General features: G+C 52.3%; 1 protein-coding gene across 1 annotated transcript in view; it reads left to right on the top strand.

Annotated features, from left to right (window-relative positions):
- The first annotated feature begins 8,841 nt into the window (after nucleotides 1–8,841).
- Nucleotides 8,842–22,506, top strand: part of LOC123448650 (metal tolerance protein 2) — a 29,715-nt gene continuing 16,050 nt past the window's right edge. Inside the window, exons 1-2 of the mRNA XM_045125612.1 lie at nucleotides 8,842–9,237; nucleotides 9,310–9,379. Of these exons, the coding sequence (XP_044981547.1) occupies nucleotides 8,908–9,237; nucleotides 9,310–9,379 (400 nt within the window). The 5' untranslated portion in view covers nucleotides 8,842–8,907. The remainder of the gene's footprint in view (nucleotides 9,238–9,309; nucleotides 9,380–22,506) is intronic.

Here is a 22,506-nt window from a genome sequence, read left to right on the forward strand (position 1 = left end):
GGAGACTGCTGCTGCTAAGGGAGGCTCTGCCTCGCATACCCGCTCCTCTGTTGTGCCATCTTGGGTCGTGAAGCTAAAGGACCAGATGAAGACCCTCTTCTGCATGCAGGCCAAGGGACAGTATCAGACTCATGTGGCCCAAAAGGAGAACCGTCAGAGGCACAAGCGTGTCTTGAGGATGCTTGATGTGCACATTTCGAGCGGCTCTGAGGACATCATCACTCCAGAGGCTGACTGGATGCAGGCACGAGACTACAGTGGGCTGGGTCCGACGCTAAGGAGGAGGCATATGACGAGGACGCTGAGGATGAGGAGGATGAGGAGGATGAGGATGCTACAGAAGAGTCTGATGCGGATGTCTGAGCTACCACCTGTGTCCTAGGTGTCCTCTCTTCCCTTCTTGGTGTATTGATGCCAGAGGGGGAGAGAGTGTAGGGATTTGCTTTGCTTTATCGTTGCTTTGTTTTCTAAGTCTTTCCGTGTTGAACTTGGCTGGTTTTATCGTGTTGGATTACTTATCATGGTTGTGAGACTATTTTAATCATATGGTGTGAGACATATGCTATCCCTAAATTATCTTTATTGTTATCTTCTTTATCTCCCTATATGATAGCGTGTGAGTTAATTATCTTGTGCCCCCATCTTCATGCTCACATGCTATACCTTGCTTCCTCACTTAATATTGTATCAGGTCATCGCAAGGAGTATTAGCATATGATTTCTAGGAGGAGCCTTCTCCTGGGACTGAGTACATTGTTGTTCATAGCACTAACCTTAATCATGCACTCATCCAAGGGGAGCGAGCCCTAGACCATAGACTCTGGGTTTGCAGTTATATTCAATATACTTTCCTTTTGTGCAAATCCGGTATTGTCATCAATTCACCAAAAAAGGGGGAGATTGTTAGGGAATATTTATCCCTAAGTGATTTTGGTGATTGATGACAGTACCTCAATGGACTAATCGTGTGCATTGAGCATTTCAGATAATACATGACAAAGGCACAAGACGTTTCGGCTCCCCTTCGTGGATCAGAAGCACGGTGGCTTCTACGGTTCTCCTTAGTGTTTTTGAGTCGTAGGAACGCTGTACTATTAGGAGGGGATCCCTGTCTGAAAGGTTGGGTGGAATCAAACTCTCACGCACACATTTTATATCCACCACTTTTTCCCTTGCTGCTATGGAGCTTCCCCCTTTGTTCTTCATCTCTCTCTTGGCAAAAAGTCTCTAGCGGTAGTACCTCTAGAGGGGGAGCGGTAGTACCGCTAGCAAGCGGTAGTACCGCCCCCTCGCTAGCGGTAGTACCACTCCAGGTCTATAGTGCCGCTCTCGTAGCGGTTGTGCTACGACAGACTTTTTGTGAAGACTTTCTCAGCGGTGGTAGGCCCGTTAGTAGCTCGTGCACTACCTTGGATTAAGAGGTAGTATCGCTCTAGTCCTAGCAGTAGTACCGCTGGGGCTTGCGGTAGTACCGTTGGGGTCAGGGGTGGTACCGCTGGAGGCAGCGGCAGTACCACTGCCCCTGAGCGATAGTACCACTCTGCTCGTGCAGTAAGTGGGGTAACGGTTGGTTTTGTTCCCCCACTACATAAAGGGTTCTTCCACTCCGTCAACCCTACCTTTGACCCTCCAAGACTCCATTGTCGCTCCCTAAGCTCATATGTGCCCGATCTCTCTCCCTAGTCAATCAAACTTGTTGATTTTCTAGGGATTGGTTGAGAAGGCCTAGATCTACACTTCCACCAAGAGAAAAATAATTCCCCCACTAATCCCTTGCGGATCTTGTTACTCCTGGGTGTTTGAGCACCCTAGACGGTTGAGGTAACCTCGGATCCACATTCCATTGTGCTGAAGCTCCGTGGTCTTGTTGGGAGCCTCCAAGCTTTGTGTGGAGATAGCCCCAACCTTGTTTGTAAAGGTTCGGTCGCCGCCTTCAAGGGCACCTATAGTGGAATCACGGCACCTTGCATTGTGTGAGGGCGTGAGGAGAATACGGTGGCCCTAGTGGCTTATTGGGGAGCATTGTGCCTCCACCCTGCTCCAACGGAGACGTACTTCCTGTCAAAGGGACTGAGTACATTATTGTTCATAGCACTAACCTTAATCATGCACTCATCCAAGGGGAGCGAGTCCCTAGACCATAGACTCCGGGTTTGCAGTTATATTCAGTATACTTTCCTTTTGTGCAAATCTGGTATTGTCATCAATTCACCAAAAAGGGGGAGATTGTTAGGGAATATTTATCCCTAAGTGATTTTGGTGATTGATGACAGTACCTCAATGGACTAATCGTGTGCATTGAGCATTTCAGATAATACATGACAAAGGCACAAGACGTTTCGCCTCCCCTCCGTGGATCAGAAGCACGGTGGCTTCTACGGTTCTCCTTAGTGTTTTTGAGTCGTAGGAACGTCGTACTATTAAGAGGGGATCCGTATCGGAAAGGTTGGGTGGAATCAAACTCTCACGCACACATTTTATCTCCACCGCTTTTCCCTTGCTGCTATGGAGCTTCCCCCTTTGTTCTTCATCTCTCTCTTGGCAAAAAGGCTCTAGCGGTAGTACCGCTAGAGGTGAGTGGTAGTACTGCTAGAGGGGGAGCGGTAGTACCGCTAGCAAGCGGTAGTACCGCCCCCTAGCTAGCGGTAGTACCGCTCCATGTCTGTAGTACCACTCTCGTAGCGGTTGTGCTACGATGGACTTTTTACGAACACTTTCTCAACGATGGTAGGCCCGGTAGTAGCTCGTGCACTACCTTGGGTTAAGCGGTAGTACTACTCTAGTCCTAGTGGTAGTACCGCTCGGGCTTGCGGTAGTACCGCTGGAGGCAGCGGTAGTACCACTGCCCCTGAGCGGTAGTACCGCTCTGCTCGTGCAGTAAGTGGGGGTAACGGTTGGTTTTGTTCCCCCACTATATAAAGGGTTCTTCCACTACGTGAACCCTACCTTTGACCCTCCAAGACTCCATTGTTGCTCCCTAAGCTCATATGTGCCCGATGTCTCTCCCTAGCCGATCAAACTTGTTGATTTTATAGGGATTGGTTGAGAAGGCCTAGATCTACACTTCCACCAAGAGAAAATTGAATCACCCGCTAATCCCTTGCGGATCTTGTTACTCTTGGGTGTTTGAGCACCCTAGACGGTTGAGGTCTCCTCGAAGCCACATTCCATTATGGTGAAGCTCCGTGGTCTTGTTGGGAGCCTCCAAGATTTGTGTGGAGATAGCACCAACCTTGTTTGTAAAGGTTCAGTCGCCGCCTTCAAGGGCACCTTTAATGGAATCACAGCACCTTGAATTGTGTGAGGGCGTGAGGAGAATACGGTGGCCCTAGTGGCTTATTGGGGAGCATTATGCCTCCACACCGCTCTAACAGAGACGTCCTTCCTGTCAAAGGGAAGGAACTTCGGTAACACATCCTCGTCTTCATCGGTTCCACTTGTGGTTATCTCGAACCTTTACATTGTGTATGTTATTGTTGTAGAGTATTTCTTACTTGCCTTAGCGATTATAGTTGGTAGCATCATATAGGTTGCTCACCTAGTTGTCATTTTAGAGAACCTTTATGTTGCTAACCCTAACTTGTTAAGAATAGCTAAAAATTGGTAGTTGCCTATTCACCCCCCTCTAGTCAATCATATCGATCCTTTCACGAGTAGTAGTCATGATAGTCTTCGAGGGGTGTTTGGATCTAGTCATTTTTCCAGATTCACAAGCACTGCAGAGGCGGTCCTTGAGGAATTTGACTGATTCAGTGCCAATGACATGGTTCTTCTTCACCAGCGTGTGCAAAATCCTCATGCCTGCATGACCAAGTCTTCGATGCCAGAGCCAGCCTTCTGAGGTTTTTGCTAGTAAGCATGTGGCTAGTTGAGTTCTTGTGAATAAATCAACAATGTACAAATCTCCTCTCCTAAAGCCTTCGAAGACTTTGGATCTGTCAGATTCCATGATGACTACACATCTGTATTTTCCAAAGATAACAACCATATCAAGATCACAAAGCATTGAGACTGACATGAGGTTAAACCCAAGGGATTCGACAAGCATGACTTTGTCCATGTGCCTGTCCTTCGAAATAGCGACTTTGCCAAGTCTCAATACCTTGCTTTTACCTTTATCAGCATAAGTGATTTGCTTAAGTGGTGATAGAGTCAGTGGCATATTCATCAACAAGCTTTTATCACCAGTCATGTGGTTTGCACAACCAATGTCAAGAACCCACTCTGTATTCTTGGGTTTGTCATCTTGCAGATGAATTAGTACAACTTACCATCTCATATGCTTCAGACTTGAAGAATATGATATCAATTTCATCAGTTAAGTATTTCATTATAAACAGTAAATTTGAGGACATGTGAAATGTTATCATTTCATCGATTTTAGCTTGCGCACAATCAGGCATGTTCCTCAGGTCTCCAGCAATTTCTTTAGATGATGATTTTCATCTGGAGACCTGACTTGCAGAAGTGATTAGTTTAATTTCTTCACCACCCACATCTAAAGGGGTGGCAAAGAGTTCATCACCCTGCAAGCACCGTATGAGAAAGGGGGCATTGAAGCTAAATGCACTTCTTTTCATAGTAGGGGGATTAGAGTACTCAAATGAATATGCATAGAAGTTCTTTGAGGATTTATGAACATAATGATTTGAGGAATAATGCTCATATTCACATCTCTTGTAATTTTCCTCCATATCAGAAGCTTTAGCACGAGTACGAGTATAGTGTTGACCATTTGAGGATTTTGATCCTCTTGAAGACTTTGGTCCACCTGATGAATTTGATCTGGGGTTCAGATTCTTCAGAGGTGGTGTCATGAGGACATTCACCTGGAGGTTTTCCAAGCAACTTTTGGGGACCCAGATTTTCCTCAGGGGTGGTCCATTCCTGCAGTTAGTTCCAACATATCGAGCAAATACTTCACCAGATTGATTTTTGAACAATTTATAGTTGAAGTCAAATGACTCATCTGAGGAATAGGATAATTCACATGCAAAGCCAGTTAGAGAGGATGGATCGACGGGAGGACCTTTAGCAGCAACCCATGAGGTTTTGGGATACTGTTCAGGTTTCCAGTATGATCCATCAGCATTCAATTTCCTCTCGAAGGCAATTCCTTCTTTCCTCGGGTTCCTGTTCGAAATCTGGTTTGTGAGCATATCGCAAAGGGTTTGATGCCCTTTGAGACTTTTGTATATGCTTGTCACATACAATTCCCTCAGCCCTGCATTTTCACGAGTAGCATTTGTGCTTTCCTCAAGTGAATAATTTGATACCACAGGAACGGTTGAAGAATTTGTAGCGATAGAAGCATTTGATGATTCTAGTGAAGAATTAGCAGTTTCACGTTCAATGCATTTGAGACATGGTGGAGTAAATTCAACCTGAGCGGCACTGATCTGTTGAGCAAGCAATGAATCGTTTTCAATCGAAGATCATCATGAGACATCTTTAACTTCTCAAGATCAAGTTTCCTTTGAAGAAATTCGTAGGAAAGTTTCTCATGATCAGCCAAGAGTGTGCCATAACGATCTTGAAGACTATCAAATCTAGTCTGAAGACTTTTCACATCTTTAGTGAAGACTTGAGTACGATTCATTTCATCATTCAACATATCATCCCTTTTGTCTAGCAGTTTTTGAAGCTTTTCAGTGGCACTTTGTTGTTTAGTTGCAATGTTGGCAAGTTTACTGTAACTGGGTTTCTTATAATCATCAGGTTCACAGCCACTTGAGTTAGTGGAGGAAGTGTCATTCGGTACCTTTGAACCTTTTGCCATGAAGTAATAGGTTGGAGCGAAGTCATCAGCATAGTCATCAGTGTAGATAGTGTTGTCATTTTCTTCAAGGTTGAAGATTGACTTGTTGACGAATTTGGTAGCCAGTGCAAGACTTGCCACACCAGACTCTGAATCTTCTTCAGAACCTTCCTCTTCATCACATTCCTCAGATTCTTCCTCAGAATCCATTTCCTTGCCAATGAGTGCGCGAGCCTTTCTGAAACCAGTCTTCTTGTTGCGATGAGGACTTTGAGAATGAGGATTTTGAAGATTTCTTCTTTTTCTTTGAGTCATCAGAACTCTCATCCTTGTATTTCTTCTTCTTTGATTCTTTCACCCAACGAGGACAGTCAGCTATGTAATGACCAGATTTCTTACATTTGTGACATGTTCTTTTCTTGTAGTCCACATATGAAGATTCTGATTTCCTCATATCTCTTCTTGAAGATTTATCAAACTAGCCACGTTTTCTAAACTTCTGGAATTTCCTCACGAGCATTGCAAGCTCCCGTCCAAGTTATTCAGGATCACCAATGCTGCAATCTGAGTCTTCTTCTTCAGATGAGGAAATTGCTTTAGCCTTCCGCGCACGAGGTCTTGAGTAGCTTGGTCCATACAGATCTCTCTTTTCTTCCTGTTGGAATTCATAAGTATCGAGTCTTTCAAGTATATGAGTAGGATCAAACATCTTATAGTCTCCTGTTTTTTGAATCATCAAAAATAGTGTATCAAAGGATGGATCAAGAGATCCTAGCAGTTTCTTCACAACTTCATGGTGAGTGATGTCTCGAGCACACAGTGCTTGCAGTTTATTTGAGATGTCAGTGAGGCAATCAAAGGTATCTTGCCAGCTTTCATTGTCAAGCCTCTTGAAGCGATTGAAGAGATTGCGAAGAACATCAACACGAGAGTCACACTGAGTTTGAAATTCCTTTATTGACTTTGGACAGCCTATCCCAGATAAGCTTAGTTATGCCCAAAGCACTCACTGTGTCATACCGACCTTTGCTCAGATGGTCACAAATGATATTCTTCGCTTGAGAATCAAGTTGCTTGAATTTCTTCACATCAGCGGTAGAGATAGTAGAAGTGATGGATGGAATACCATGTTCCACAATGTACTAGAGATCATTGTCAATAGCCTAAAGATGCATCTGCATATTGGTCTTCCAGTAGGGAAAGTCCTTTTCTTCGAAGGTAGGACATCCCGTAGTAACCTTAATCATACCTCCTGTCGACATAACTAAAACTCGAGGTGGTTAAACCAAAATCACACAGAACAAGGTAGTACCTTGCTCTGACACCAATTGAAAGTGCGTTATATCGACTAGAGGGGGGGGGGTGAATAGGCGATTTTTAGAATTTCATCGCCGAGGAAATTCTTTGTGAGGAAATTCCTCAATGATGAATTAAGTGCAGCGGAAATAGCGCATGATCAGAAGTGCAAAGACTACTACAACATATTACTTGGTGAAGATTATGATAATTGGTTTGCACAGTACGCAGGTACAAAGAACGCAGGTGAAGATTAACTCGAGCGAAGAATTTGAGGTTGAGGAAATTCATAGAAAGTCTTTAGACAAATTCTTCAAACAACACAGATGAAAGTCTTCAACATACAATTTTGAGGAAATGAAAGAGTTGAAGAAATAGAACCCGTATCACGATGGAAACAGTTGTTGATGACCCAGTTCCAACTTTTGTGACAGTTGTACGTCTGGTTTGTAGTGGCTTGGTATTGAAACCAAAGACACACAGTCCCGGGACACACAGTCCCTACAGTATTCTCCTTGAGCTAAGGACACACAGTCCTCGCCCAACACTCGTGGTAAGTCTTCAGGGCACACTTCCAAACCCTCACAAACTCGGTTACCCGACGATCATGACTGCTTGATGCTCTAGGCCATGACGCCTAACCGTCTGGAGGATGCACAATCCTCAAATGTAAAAGGCTTCAGTTCCACACAGGAACAAATTCTTCAGTGATGCTCAATCACTTGGTTTTTGGTTTGGGGTTCGGTGTTTGGAGTATTTCCTCACTTGATGATTTTCTCTCGAAGGCTCTGAGGAATTTGGGTTGCTCTAAATGACAAGTGTCCGTTTCTCTCGGAGCAGCCAACCAACAAATGGTTGTGGGGAGCGGCTATTTATAGTCCGGAAGCATCCCAACATGATTTGACATAAATGCCCTTAAATATTGTGACCGTTGGGTGGATAAGATCAGTGAGGTGGCGCGTAGCGCGGCAATGGTCGGAACTTTCAACTGTGAAAGTCCTAATGTCTTTTATATTCCTTACTTTGAGGCTTTGGTAGGTTTAGGCTTCGGTTGATCATCATGAAGAAATTCATTCCTTAGTATTACCTCGACCCTCTTTAACAGTACGGTGTTCCTATGACTCAAGAGTAAAGAAAATGAAACAGAAAGAGTAAATCTTCACGTTTCAAAGTCTTCAGACTGTTTTTCTTCGAAAACCTCATCTTCAATATCTTTATGAGGAATATCAATTTCATCGCAATTTCTTTGCGATTAAAGTCTTCAAGTAAGACCAAAGTCAACCGAAGAAATACATTTTTAGGGATCGATATTCATCGTATAACTTAAACTCCCCAACGACTTATAAAACCTGTGTGCACTTACAAACACATTAATCTCTTAATCTATAAATTTTCAAACCATTAAAATTACTAAAGTCATTAGATGCACTTACAGAGTCCGCCCGTCGCTTCGAGGCGTAGCTCCTGAACCTCTCGACGTGCGGTCAAGCAACCTCGGCGGCCTCAGCGCTACGCAACTAGTGCAAATTGACGAGTAGCAACGTTGTGCCGTGAAGACCTCGAGTCTGCACAAGCCACAGCAAGAACCTTCACGATGAACGCGGTCGGGATCAACGTGTCTCGGCGCCCTAATTTAGTGAACGCCTTTAGAAAGGCTTATGTAATTTTGCCGGAATCATGTAATAATATTTTTACGGGATCTGTTATGTTGAAATAAAAGTCATACTGTAAAAGTATGAAAAATCGTTTTACGGTAACAAGATAGATCTGTGCTCTCACGCCACCCCGAAGGATCTGGAAAACCAGAACGATTCTCATCAAAGCACAAACGCACTTCCTCCTCCCCTCCGCGAATGGGCCTCCGCTTCGCCCAACTCGCCGGCGGGATCACCCGAGCCGCCTTCTCCCGCCGTGCGCGACACCTCTCCCCAGCCTGCGCCCGCCGCGTGCTTGCCCCTCTCGCCTCGCCGGGTGAGTCTAGCGGCGGCAACTGGCTCGTTCCTGCCCGCGGCCACGGTGGCCACTCCGGCGACCGCGGCGAGGAAAGCGGCGAGGCGTCTGAGAAGATCTTCCGTTTGGGCCTCGCTGCTGACGTCGTCCTCACCGTAGGGAAAGCCATCACCGGCTACCTCTCCGGCAGCAGGGCCATCACCGCCGACGCCGCTCACTCCCTCTCTGACATCGTACGTCTCCGGAACAAGTGCGCAGCCATTTTCTGAATCGATGTTAATCGTGCAGGATTTTTAGCTGTGCAGGTGCTGAGTGGGGTGGTTCTGCTGTCGTACAAGGCGGCCAAGGTTCCTAGAGACAAGGATCATCCGTATGGTCAGTCCGAACCTCTGTCTGCTCGCAATTCCCACTTTCTCGAGGAAAACAATTGTGCAGGCATACGAGAGACTGCACTTTCCCTCTTTAACAGAACCAACAGTTTGGATTCATGTTTCCATAGTTCCGCACAACTCAGCTTGTTTTGATTTCTAATACATGCGAACATCACACTACGAAACTATCATGAGGATTCAGATGCAAGAACTAATTCCCAGATCAATTCATCAAGGATACTTTCCACCTTCCATGCTTTAGAAATATAATTAATCCGCAGTGTAGGCTGGTGGGTTGGGAGATGTTAGAAAGGAGAGAGGGATTGGTGGAATAATTGTTGTATTGCTTGAGCCTCATGGACATATATATAGGAGTACAATGATCAAATTGGAGTAGAAGACAAGGTAGGATAAATCCTAGTCTATCTCATATTTCCTAATAATCAATATACTCAACATCCCCCCGCAGTCACAACGGTAGCGACGCAGACGATGAGAGTGGAGAAGAATCCGAAGGTAAGCAGACGGTCATCCCCCCACAGTCGTAACGGTCGATGCATCGCGGTAGTTGTGGCTAGAGTGGAAACCGAGGTTGCTCAAGAAAGGTGGTAGCCCTTTGTGCCGATGTGGAGGTAGCCGAGAGCGTAGGGTGGTGTAGTTGTGGTTGAGGTAGTCGTGTGAAGAACGTCGTGGTCAATGTCGAGTCGGGGTAGCCGGTGTCGAGGTAGTCGCCGTGGAGCCGCGGGCGCAAGGAGGCACCGGGTTAGTCATGGGCGCAACGGTGTCGAAGTAGCGGTGCGTCGGGAAAAAGACATAGTTGAGACGCGTCGCGTCGGGTTTGCCAAGCCCGGGGACACATCGTGGATGAAGGCATGCATCGGTGTTGCTAGCACCGGGCATGGGTAGACGGACGAAGTCGATGTTGGCAATACGCCACTCCAGGCTTGCCAAGCGTGGGAGCACATCGAGGACGAAGGCACACGTCGGTGTTCCCAGCACCGGGCATGCGTAGACGGGGACCTGCACAAGCTGGTACGCCATGTCGAGGAGGCTAGCAGAGAAGGACTCGAGGACGGTTCCGGTGCAAATCGGCGGGGTCCGATGTAGCCCGCGGTGGTCGGAGTAGACGAAGTGCTCGGGGTAGACGACGGCGATGCTGGCGATGAGCTGGTGCTGGATGGAGATGAAGGGGGTAGACGGGCGGCGCGACTCGGGTGGGCGAGTTGCAGTGACGCCGAAGGAGGGCGGCGGCTGGTTAGGAACAAGGCAGCGATGCTCGAAGTAGGCGAGGAAGAACCCGACAGCGTGACGAAGACCGGCGCGGACGATGGCGTTCCCGTGCCGAAGGAGACGTCGCGGCGCATACCACAGAAAGTCGACGCACGGGGACGGTGGAGTGGACCGCGCGCCGCGACGCTACTGCTCGATGGGGCGACGAAGCGGCAGCGCGCTGGTCGGGGCGACAACAGGAAGACCTCGGGGCGGCAGCATGGACCGCGTGCCACGACATGACGGCCCAAGGGACGGTGTAGCGGCGGTGCGCGGGTCGGTGTAGCCACGGGAACGGCATCGGGCGGCGGCGGTGACCACGTGTCGAGGCACTACGGCCCAAAAGGGCGGTGTAGCGGTGGCTCGCGTGTCGCGGCACTACGACCCAAAGGGGACAACGTAGCGGCAACGCTAGAGTCGGTGCAGCCGCGGGGAGAACCACAGGGCGGCGGCATTGCGGCCTTACGGGGCGACGCAGCGGCAACCCGGTGCTCGATTAGTGGAGGGGCACGCTTTACTCGGGACAATCTTTACGGGACATGCTGAGGCGCGCGCAACCGACGGGCCAGATCGATCGCACAGTGTAGATGAGGTGGATCACGGACGTGCGGGTGATCAACCCGATCGCACGCGAGGTCGGGGACGTCGCTCGGTGGAGGCGGGGGTGGCGGCGTCCGAGGTGAAGTCGACGACGGTAGCTGACTTGACGTGGCCGACGACGCAGGCTGCGCTAGGCAGCCGGTGAGGCCGACATAGCCGCCAGCCAGCAGCCGGCCCGAGGTAGGCGGCGAGGCCGACGCGGCCGGAGCCGGTAGCCGGCCCGAGGCAACCGATGCAGCCAGAGCCGGGAGTTGGCCCAATGCAGCCAGGACGAGGCAGCCGGTGCCCGACTGTACGAGGCGACGGTGGAGGCGGGTGGGTGATGAAGCAGTCCCGGTCGGAGAAGGGCGGCAACGGCCGGTGCAGGGCGATGGGCGAGCAAACGCGCAATCAACAACCGTGAGGGGCCGCCGTGTCACGCGAGGCCGCCGGGTTGGTGGAAGGGCTGCCGCGTCAAGTCGATGTCGGAGTAGAGGCGCGGTGGTCGATGGCTACGGCGGTCGATGCAAACCGATCTTAGATCGGAAAACCAAAAAGAAAACGCCGATCAAAGCGACAAGCGGAAGAGAGAAAAATCCAGATCAAGAGGTCGGGAAAAAGACTCTCTAGGGCAGCCGGTCAACACGATCGGCGAACGAACCCTAGGTACGGGCGGCACGGCCCCTAGCGACGGTCATGGTGGCCGACCGCCCGGGGGCGGCGTGCGGGGCGGAAGCGGTGGGCGGCGTGCGGGGCGGAAGCGTTGGGCGACGGTTAGGTCTAGGAACTTGCGGCAGATACCATGTTAGAAAGGAGAGAGATTGGTGGAATAATTGTTGTATTGCTTGACCCTTATGGGCATATATATAGGAGTACAATGATACAAGACAAGGTAGGACAAATCCTAGTCTATCTCATATTCCTAATAATCAATATACTCAAGAGGAGATAAATGGTATAGGGTGCATTTGAATGCAAAGTATTTTTGCAATTTTCTGAAAATACTGTGGTTTGAAAAAACTTTGGTATTAAATACTTTGAGGTGTTTGGATAAAACAAATACTGTAGTTTCAGATACCAAGGTATCTGTCATACTGTGTTTTTCTGCAGTATCTAAAAAAGAGGTCGGAACCTCTTTTTTCTAAACCGAGCTGAGAGAACTCGTTGCTCGTCTAGGTCCAAAGGTGATCAAATGCGATTGCCGCCTCCGATTCCTGTATCTATTGTCTTTTCAACAAAGTGCTCCAGATTATTAGACGTTTCAGGTTTGGTTGTCAGTTTGTCTACAGAAACGACGCGCATGTTACATTCTTCTTGCGATCTTGCACACTTGTATCAGATCGCTGGCTGCAAATTACACGTGTAACACAGGATTCAAACAAACTCTCGTGGAATATATAGATGCTCGTTGGAGCACTCGTACGCAGCAGGCTAAAGCTAGCTATCTAACCGATTCTGAGCACATATAGGCGCATGCACATGCTTAAAACTGTTAGAGTACTATATTTGTAGCCCTGTAACCTTTCGTATTTACCCTATTGTATAAGGGGTTTTCTGCATATTACACACCTGTACATGTATTTATACTAGCCTATGGCCTCCTGGAAATACAAGTTGCATATTTCCTAACATGGTATTAGAGCCTAGGTTCTTTTTCGCACGTGCAACTCGTGCTCTTCCCGATCCAATCTTCCGCACAGCCGCCGACGCTGTCTCTTCTACCCATGGCTGCTTTGTTCCCCGCTGAAGGCAGTCTTGTCCGCTCCCAAGTCCCGCTCGATTCCGCTGCCAGAGTCCCGCTGGATCTCGTCGCCAGGATCGCTCGCTCTCGGGCTCTCGTTTAAGGAGAGCAATCCCCGCTGGATCCCTATGCCAAGCCGCTCGATCTCGCACGAGAGTCTTCCTCCCCGTCGATCCAGTCGCCTGATCTAGTCGCCCCGGTTCGCTCCAGCCGACGTGGGATCCCGCGCGAGAATCTTCCTCCCCGTCGATCCAGTCGCCCCGGTTCGCTCCAGCCGTCGCCGAATCCCGTCGCCACACCGCCACCAGTCCGTCGCCCTCGCCAGATCTGGCCGCTATCTCGCCGGATTTCGCCGCCGCCCTTGCCGGATTCTGGGCCTGGTGGTTCCAGATTCCGCTGGTGGTGGTCTGCTGCCGCTGGATTTCGTTGCCAACCGCTGATTCCCGGTCCTTCTGTTCGCTGCTACTGGTTCTGCTGTGGGCTGCGGACTAAAAAAAAGTCTGCAGCATCGGGCTATATCGTCGTTCCTCGCTGTCCGGTGATTTTTGATGGCACTAACTACACCGAGTTCGTTGGCTTTATGCGCATTCATATGCATGGCATCCGTCTATGAGGTGTTCTTCCTGGCGAGGTTCGCTGTCCGCCACGTCCGGTTCCTCCCGTTGCCCCTACTCCGCCGACGCCACCGGTTCTTCCCGCGGATGCTAATCAGGCCGCGAAGGATCCAGCTAAGCTTGCTGTTCGTGCTTATGATGAGCAGGCTTCAGTTTATGAGGAGACCCTTCACACATATCATGATGCTCTGTCAGTTTATACTCAGTGGCTTGATGATGATGTCCGTGTCGCCGCTGTTCTCACCGCTAGTGTTCTGCCTCAGTTTTCTTCCGATTTCTTGGGCCTGCCCACTGTATTTGAGATGTGGACCCGTCTTCGTCAGCGTTATGAACCCTCTGGTGATGCCTTATACTTGTCCGTGGTCCGTTAGGAGCATGCCCTTCAGCAGGGTGACTCCACTGTTGATGATTTCCATGCATAGAGTTCTGCTATCTGGCGCCAGCTTGATTCTCTCTGTAGTGCTGGTTGTCATACTTGCTAGTGTTGCCAAGCTGTACAGGTCAATTTGGAGTTTCATCATGTCTACGAGTTCTTGTCTCGGCTCCGTATGGAGTTTGAGCCCCGGCGTGCTGAGTTGTTTGCTCGTGGCTGTATTTCTCTCACGGAGGCACTTTCAGATATTCGTGCTGAGGAGACTCGCTTACATGGTGCTGGTTTACTTGAGGTTCCCTCTATGCTCGCTGCTAGAGCTCCTGCTATGCCACCTATTGCATCGACTCGTCCCGCTCGAGTGCTCTGCCGCTCTTGCCCACTCCTCTTGGCGGCTCGGGCCGCCCCAGTCCACATTGCGGCTACTGCAACCTGGATGGTCATGTCGAGTCTCAGTGCTTCCAGAAGAAGAAACACCTGCGTAAGGTGCGATCATCATCTTCAGGGACGTCGTCCTCTACTTCGACATCTTCAGCCACCGCTTTGACTGAGCAGGATATTCAAAGACTTAAGCGTCTGCTCACCGCTTCAGGTTCTTCCTCGAGGGTACTGGTTCTGTGACTGATGCTTCCTGCACTGAGTAACCATCTTCTACACAGCCAGGTACATTCCCATGGGTTCTGGATTCCGGAGCTTCTTTTCATATGTCTTCTCATTCTTCCACTTTGTCCTCTCTTAGATCGCTTGATTTTCCTGTTCATGTCCTCACTGCTGATGGTACTCTTTCTGTTGCTAGTAAAGGCAATCTTACCATCCTTATTCTGTTCCTGATATTGCTCATGTTCCTCGACTTACCATGAATCTGTTTTCTGCTGGTCAACTAACTGATTCTGGTTGTCGCGTCATCCTTGACGTTGACTCTTGTTCTGTCCAGGACCATCGCACGCACACTCTGGTTGGGGCTGGCCCTCGCCGCCGTGATTCTCAGGGTCTTTGGGAGTTAGACTGGCTTCATGTTCCTTCCGTTGCCACCACTCTTGCCAGTTCCTCCGCTTTGGTTGCCTCCGCTACCGGTTCCTTTCAGTAGTGGCATCATCGACTTTGTTATGACCGGTACTATGTACCAACGGAGGAGGCCCAATGGGCAGGATTAGTTACGGGCTTAGCCCAAGTTATGTTATTTATCGAAGTCTCCAAGTTATCTTAGAGTCCAAGTTATCTTAGTTATCTTAGAGTCCAAGTTATCGAGATTATATAAACCAATGTAAACAACTCTTTTGAGAATTAAGCAATATAGTCATAACTCTATTGCCTGGCTCCCAGAGGAGCCGGAACCCTAGCTCGTCGCCGTCGCCTCCCTCTTGCGCGCAACGGCGCCCCGCCGCCGGCCGCCGCGCTCCAGCCCTCGCCAGCTCCGCTTCATCCCCTACAACCTCCGCCCTAGACCCGGTAGAACCCTAGCGGTTCCTACCAATTTGGTATCTAGAGACTCCAGGCCGATCATGTCATCCTCGCCGGCCGCCACCACCCTCCCGCCCGCCACCACCACCCCGCTGCCGACCATCTCCATCGCGCCGCCGGGTACGGCGGCCGCCACCGCCGCGCCGGCTACCACTGCCGCCCCGACTCTTGTCATCTACACCCCGGAGGAGGTCACGGGGGCCCCGCGCGACTTCGCCACGCGGTCCAGGGGATCCGCCTTTATCTGGCCGGCCCCTACGGTCCGCCACCGACGGCGCTGCCGGCCCCCGCCGCCGGGCTGCAGCTGCTTCCCTGGCAACAGCCACCACCGCCAGGCCCCGCGATCGCCGGGTCACTGCAGCTGCCGCCCCCACCAGCCACCACTCCGCCTTGGTCGCCCTGGCCGACTCAGGCGTTTGCGGCGTCGGCTGCGCCGGCCGCCCCCTTGCCGCTGCAGCTGCCGGGGCCGCCGCAGTTCAGCGCCGGGCCACCGGCCACAACACCAGCAGGCGTCCTGATCCAGTTGGTCTGGTTCCCGCCCTCACCGTCCCCACTTCCCGCCTAGTTGGCCGGGTCCGTTCCGCCGCCGGTCTATACGATGGCATCGGAGCATCCGGCGACCACTGTGCAGTACAGCGCGGGGGGGGGGGGGGGCTCCAGCTCTGCGGCCCCCTACGCCAGCCGCGACGGGCCGTCTTCCCCCGGGGGACCCCCGGTGGGCACCGACCCGACACCGTCACCCTTGCTCCGCACTGTCGAGCAGTACGGACACGACGGTCTTACTCAGACACTACGACGCTTCGCTAAGATTGACTCCGCTGCCTACGACGGTACAGAGGACCCCCTCAACTAGCTCACTCAGTGTGAGCAGTTCTTCTGGGGGCAACGCACACTCCCATCGGACCGCACTTGGCTCGCCTCATATCACCTCCGAGGCGCCGCAGAGACGTGGTATTACGCCCTCGAGCAGGACGAGGGCGGCATGCCCTCATGGGAACGCTTCTGCAAGCTCTGCCTCCTTCGCTTCAGACCTCCGATACAACGGAGCCGGCTGGCGGAGCTCGGCCGACTGCCCTTCACCTCCACGGTACAGGACTTCGCCGACCGGTTCCAGGCCCTGGCGTGCCATGCACCAGGCGTGACGGCTCAGCAGCGGGCCGAGCTCTTCGTCGGTGGTCTGCCGGATCACATCCGCGTGGACGTGGAGCTTCGGGGGCCCAGGACCTCCAGACGGCCATGTACTACGTCCGCGCCTTCGAACGTCGCGCGCAGGCCTTGCAGCAGGCGGTGCCGACGCGAAGTGGCCGACAGCCGACCCGGTTTCCCCAGCCTACGGCTGTGCCGGGACGTCCGCCCCCGGTCCCTCCTGCGACTACCACTTCGGCCTCGATGCGGCCCTTCCGCCGGCTCACCCCGACCGAGCAGCTCGAGCGCCGTCGCTAGGGGCTGTGCTTTAACTGCGACGAGCCCTACATGCCAGGTCACGTCTGCCCGCGCCTCTTCTACTTGGAGGCGACCGACTACGTCGAGGAGGACACACCCGCTGACGAGCTCGGCAACTTGGCCGCACCAGTTGTTGCGGAGGTCGCACCGGCACCGGCGACAGCTCTCGTGGTCTCCCTCCATGCCCTCGCGGGTATACGAGCGGAGAAGACTATGCTCCTGCCGGTGATGAACCACGGCGAGCGCCTCCTGGCCCTTTTGGATACGGGCTCCACACATAACTTCCTGCCCGAGTCGACCATGCGCCGCTTGGCACTTCAGCCGACGGGCGGGGAACAACTGCGGGTCACCGTGGCTAATGACGACCGTCTTCGATGTCATGGGCTCGCTCGGGACGTTCCCATCACCATCGGCGACGGACACTTCACCATCACATGCGCTGGCATCGACTTGGGCTGCTTCGACTTCATCCTCGGCGTCGACTTCTTGCGGACCCTGGGTCCCATTCTCTGGGACTTCGACGCCATGACGATGACCTTCTGGCGCCTCACCAGCGACACCACAGCCGCAGCTGGCCGCGACTGCTGCCGAGTCCGCGCACCCTCTGTTGGACCATCTCCTGCAACAGCACAACGACCTCTTCGACTAGCCTCAGGGTCTGTCGCCGGTCCGGGTGTATGACCACCGCATCCATCTCCTGCCAGGCACGGCGCCGGTGGCGGTGCGTCCCTACCGCTACCCCCAGCTGCAGAAGGACGAGCTGGAACGGCAGTGCGCGTTGATGCTAGCCCTGGGCATCATCCAAATCTCCACTTCACCGTTTTCGGCGCCGATCCTCCTCGTTCGCAAGTCAGACGGCTCGTGGCGCTTCTGCATCGACTACCGCGCTCTTAACGCCCAGACGCTCAAAGACAAATTTCCCATTCCGGTCGTCGACGAGCTCCTGGACGAACTACATGGGGCGTGCTTCTTCACCAAGCTCGACCTCCGTTAGGGCTACCACCAAGTGCGGATGCACCCGGACGATGTCGCAAAGATGGCGTTTCGGACTCATCACGGCCACTTCTAGTTCTTGGTGATGCCTTTTGGCCTCTCCAACGCTCCGCGACTTTTCAAGCCTTGATGAACGGCGTCCTCCGGCCCTACTTGCGTTGGTTTGTGCTCTTTTTTTGATGACATTCTTAACAACAACACGACATGGGCAGAACATCTTCAACACGTCGCCATCGTCTTCAACGAGCTTCGAGCGCACCATCTTCATCTTAAGCGCTCGAAGTGCTCGTTTGGGACGCCTTCCGTCACCTACCTCGGCCACGTCATCTCGGTCGAGGGTGTTGCTATGGACGCTGACAAGGTGGCGGCCGTTGCGGCCTGGCCGACGCCGCACTCCCCGCGGGCTCTCCGCGGCTTCCTGGGCCTCGCAGGCTACTATCGGAAATTTATCCAGGAATTCGGCCTCGTCGCGTCCCTGCTCACGCGCCTACTACGACGCGACGCCTTCGCCTGGGATGTGGAGGCCACGGAGGCGTTCGAGGCCCTCAAACGGGCCCTCACGACGGGTCCCGTCCTTCCGATGGCCGACTTCGACCGACCGTTCATGGTCGACTGCGACGCCTCCGGCATGGGGTTGGGCGCCGTCCTTCATCAGGGTGACGAACCCCTCGCTTTCTTCAGCAGGCCTTTCACCGCGCGCCATCACAAGCTCGCAGCCAGTGAGAGGGAGCTCATTGGTTTGGTGCAGGCCGTACGCCACTGGCGACCATATCTTTGGGGACGGCCGTTCCGGATTCGCACGGATCACTACAGCCTCAAGTTCCTATTGGACCAGAGGCTGTCTACCGTGCCGCAGCACCAGTGGATCAGCAAGCTCTTTGGCTTCGATTTCACCGTCGAGTATCGTCCGGGCCGCCGTAACACAGTGGCCGACGCCCTATCCCGCTGCGACGACCACGACGCTGACACGGGCGACTCCGACGGGGTGGCCTTCTCCATCCGCTCAGGGCCCTCGTTCGCCCTCTTCGACGACATCCGCCGGGCCACCACGGACGCGCCCGATGCGCAGTCCCTTCGGCAGCGCCTCGATGCCGGTGACCTGGAGGAACCGTGGCGTTTGGCGGAGGGCCTGCTCCTGCATGGGCGACGCCTCTTTGTGCCGGATCACGGCGACCTCCGTCATCAGGTGTTGCTGCTGGCCCACTCGGCGGGCCACGAGGGTGTGCAGAAGACCCTCCACCGTCTCCGCACCGACTTCTACATCCCCGGCGATCGGGCCCTGGTTCGAGACTGGGTGCGGTCTTGTGCGACGTGCCAGCGTAACAAGACGGAGATACAGCGACCAGCAGGGCTGCTACAACCCTTGGAGGTGCCTTCTCAGGTCTGGGCCAATATCTCCATGGACTTCATTGAGGGCCTCCCCAAGGTGGGCGGCAAGTCCGTCATCCTCATAGTGGTCGATCGCTTCTCCAAGTACGCCCACTTCATCGCGTTTGGCCATCCTTACACCGCCACCTCCGTGGCCCGGGCCTTCTTCGACGGCATCGTTCGCCTACACGGGTTTCCCTCTTCGATCGTCAGTGACCGGGACCCGGTGTTCACGGGACATGTCTGGCGCGATCTCTTCTGGATGGCGGGCGTGAAGCTCCGCTTGAGCACGACGTTCCATCCTCAGACGGACGGTCAATCCGAGGTGGTCAACAAGGTGATTGCCATGTATTTGCGATGTGTTACAGGTGATCGTCCTCGTGCTTGGGTGGACTGGCTTGAGTGGGCGGAGTACTGCTACAACACCTCTTATCACTCAACCCTGCGCGCCATGCCGTTCGAGCTGGTCTATGGCCGACCACCCCCGCCCATCCTACCGGTTGAACCGGAGACGGCTAGGATAGAAGCGGCGGGTGATCTTCTTCACAGCCATGATGAGATGCTTGCCGAGGTGCGCCAACGCCTCGTTCAGGCCCAACAGTTGGCCAAACACTACTATGACGGCCACCACCGCGAGGCGGAGTTCGCGGTGGGCGACTGGGTGTGGCTGCGTCTCCTTCACCGTTCTACGTAGTCCCTTGACCCGCGTGCGAAGTGCAAGCTGGGCCGCGTTACGCCGGACCATTTTTCGTAGTGGAGCGCATCAGAAAGGTGGCCTACTGTTTTCAGCTTCCGGGCGGTGCTCGCATCCACGACGTCTTCCATGTGGGGCTCCTGAAGCCTTTCCGAGGGGAGCCACCGCAGCCACGCCGGCACTACCCCCGACCTTCGACGGCGCCTCCTTCCCGGGCCAGCAAAGGTGTTGTGGGCCCAACTACGTCGCGGGGTGTGGTATTTGTTGATCCAGTGGGAAGGCCTTCCAGAGGAGGACGCGACTTGGGAGCAGCGTGACGAATTCCGTCAACACTATCCAGACTTCCAGCTCGTCAGCTCGAGGACGAGCTGTTTGCGTAGGCGGGGAGAGATGTTATGACCGGTACTACGTACCAATGGAGGAGGCCCAATGGGCAGGATTAGTTACGGGCTTAGCCCAAGTTATGTTATTTATCTAAGTGTCCAAGTTATCTTAGAGTCCAAGTTATCTTAGTTATCTTAGAGTCCAAGTTATCGAGATTATATAAACCAATGTAAACAACTCTTTTGAGAATTAAGCAATATAGTCATAACTCTATTGCCCGGCTCCCAGAGGAGCCGGAACCCTAGCTGCGCCGCCGCCTTCCACCGCCGCCGCCTCCCTCTTGCACGCAACGGCGCCCTGCCGCCGGCCGCCGCGCTCCAGCCCTCGTCAGCTTCGCTTCATCCCCTACAACCTCCGCCCTAGACCCGGTAGAACCCTAGCGGTTCCTACCAGACTTGGTCATCTTTGTGGTTCTCGTTTGTCGTCTTTAGTTCGTCGAGGACTTCTGGGGTCTGTCTAAGGAGATGTCTCTTTAGAATGTCAGGGTTGTCGTCTTGGCAAACAGATTCAGTTACCATATTCAAATAGTGAGTCAGTGTCTGAGCGTCCTTTTGATTTAGTCCATTCTGATGTATGGGGTTTGGCTCCCATCGCTTGGAAAGGGGGTCATCGATACTATATTATTTTCATTGATGATTTCTCTTGTTACACATGGCTTTATTTTATGACTTCTCGTAGTGAGGTGTTGTCTATTTATAAGCGTTTTGCTGCCATGGTTCACACTTAGTTCTTTTCGCTCATTCGTGTGTTTCGTGCTGACTCCGCTGGCGAGTATATTTCTAAGATGTTGCGTGGTGTTCTTGCTGAGCAAGGGACTCTTTCTCAGTTCTCTTGTCCTGATGCTCATGCTCAGAATGGCATGGCTGAGCGCAAGCATCGTTACCTTCTTGAGACGGCTCGTGCATTGATGATTGCTGCCTCTCTCCCACCTTATTTTTGGGCTGAGGCCGTCTCCACCTCCACCTATCTCATAAATCTACAACCTTCCGCTGTTCTACAGGATGGTGTTCGTTTTGAGCGTCTTTTTGATCGTTCTTCCGATTATTCGATGCTTCGTTTGTTTGGTTGTGTTTGCTATGTTCTTCTTGTCCCTCAAGAACGCACCAAACTGACCGCTCAGTCTGTTAAGTGTGTCTTCTTAGGCTATAGTGATGAGCATAAGGGCTATCGTTGTCGGGATCCTATCGGTCATCGGATGCGTATTTCTTGGGATGTGACTTTTGATGAGTCTCGTCCCTTCTACCCGCGCCCATCTTCCTCGACCTTTTCAGTGGAGGGTATCTCTTTCCTCACTTTTCCTGACAGATCTATCACCCCCTTCGAGCCTTTGTCTATTCGTTCCACTACCTCTGCATATCCACCTTTTGTCAATTTGCCGCCACCATCTCCCACGATTTCCTCACCTAGCATGTCACCGGATTCTGCACCTTCATCTCCGGTGACTTCTTCGTCTCCACCCCCCGATTCTATCTTGGCGATTCCTCCTTGTATTCTTCCATCTTTTCCTCAGTATTTCACTTGTCGTTCACGTCATATGGATGCCTCTGCGGATGTGTCGTCCTCCTCGTCTCAGCCTACCTATGGCTTGCGTTCTCGTCCTCGTCCGCCTGTTGATCGCCTTGGATTTTCCGTCGCTGGTGCTGCTGTTCTTGAGCCGACTTCTTATCGTGAGGCTGTTGTTCATCCTGAATGGCAGTTTGTGATGGCAGAGGAGATTGCTGCTCTTGAACGCACCGGTACATGAAATCTTGTTTCTCTTCCTCCCGGTGTCCGTCCCATCACTTGTAATTGGGTCTACAAGGTTAAGACTCGCTCTGATGGTTCTCTTGAGCGTTACAAAGCTCGTCTTGTGGCTTTCAGCAGGACATGGTCGTGATTACGACGAGACTTTTGCTCCTGTGGCCCATATGACCACTATTCGTACACTTCTTGCCGTGGCCTCCGCACGCCACTCGTCTGTATCTCAGCTTGATGTTAAAAATGCCTTTCTTAATGGTGAGCTCAGTGAGGTGTACACGCAGCCATCACCTGGGTATTCTGTTTCTGATGACATGGTATGTCGTCTTCGTTGCTTTCTCTATGGCCTTAAGCAAGCTCCCCGCGCCTGGTTTGAGCGTTTTGTCTCTGTTGTGACTGCCGCTGGTTTTTCAGCAAGTGCTCATGATCCGGCACTGTTTGTGCACCTTTCCCCTCGTGGTCGGACTCTTTCTACTTC

This window comes from Hordeum vulgare, chromosome 4H, assembly GCF_904849725.1.
Source record: "Hordeum vulgare subsp. vulgare chromosome 4H, MorexV3_pseudomolecules_assembly, whole genome shotgun sequence".
NCBI lineage: Eukaryota > Viridiplantae > Streptophyta > Magnoliopsida > Poales > Poaceae > Hordeum > Hordeum vulgare.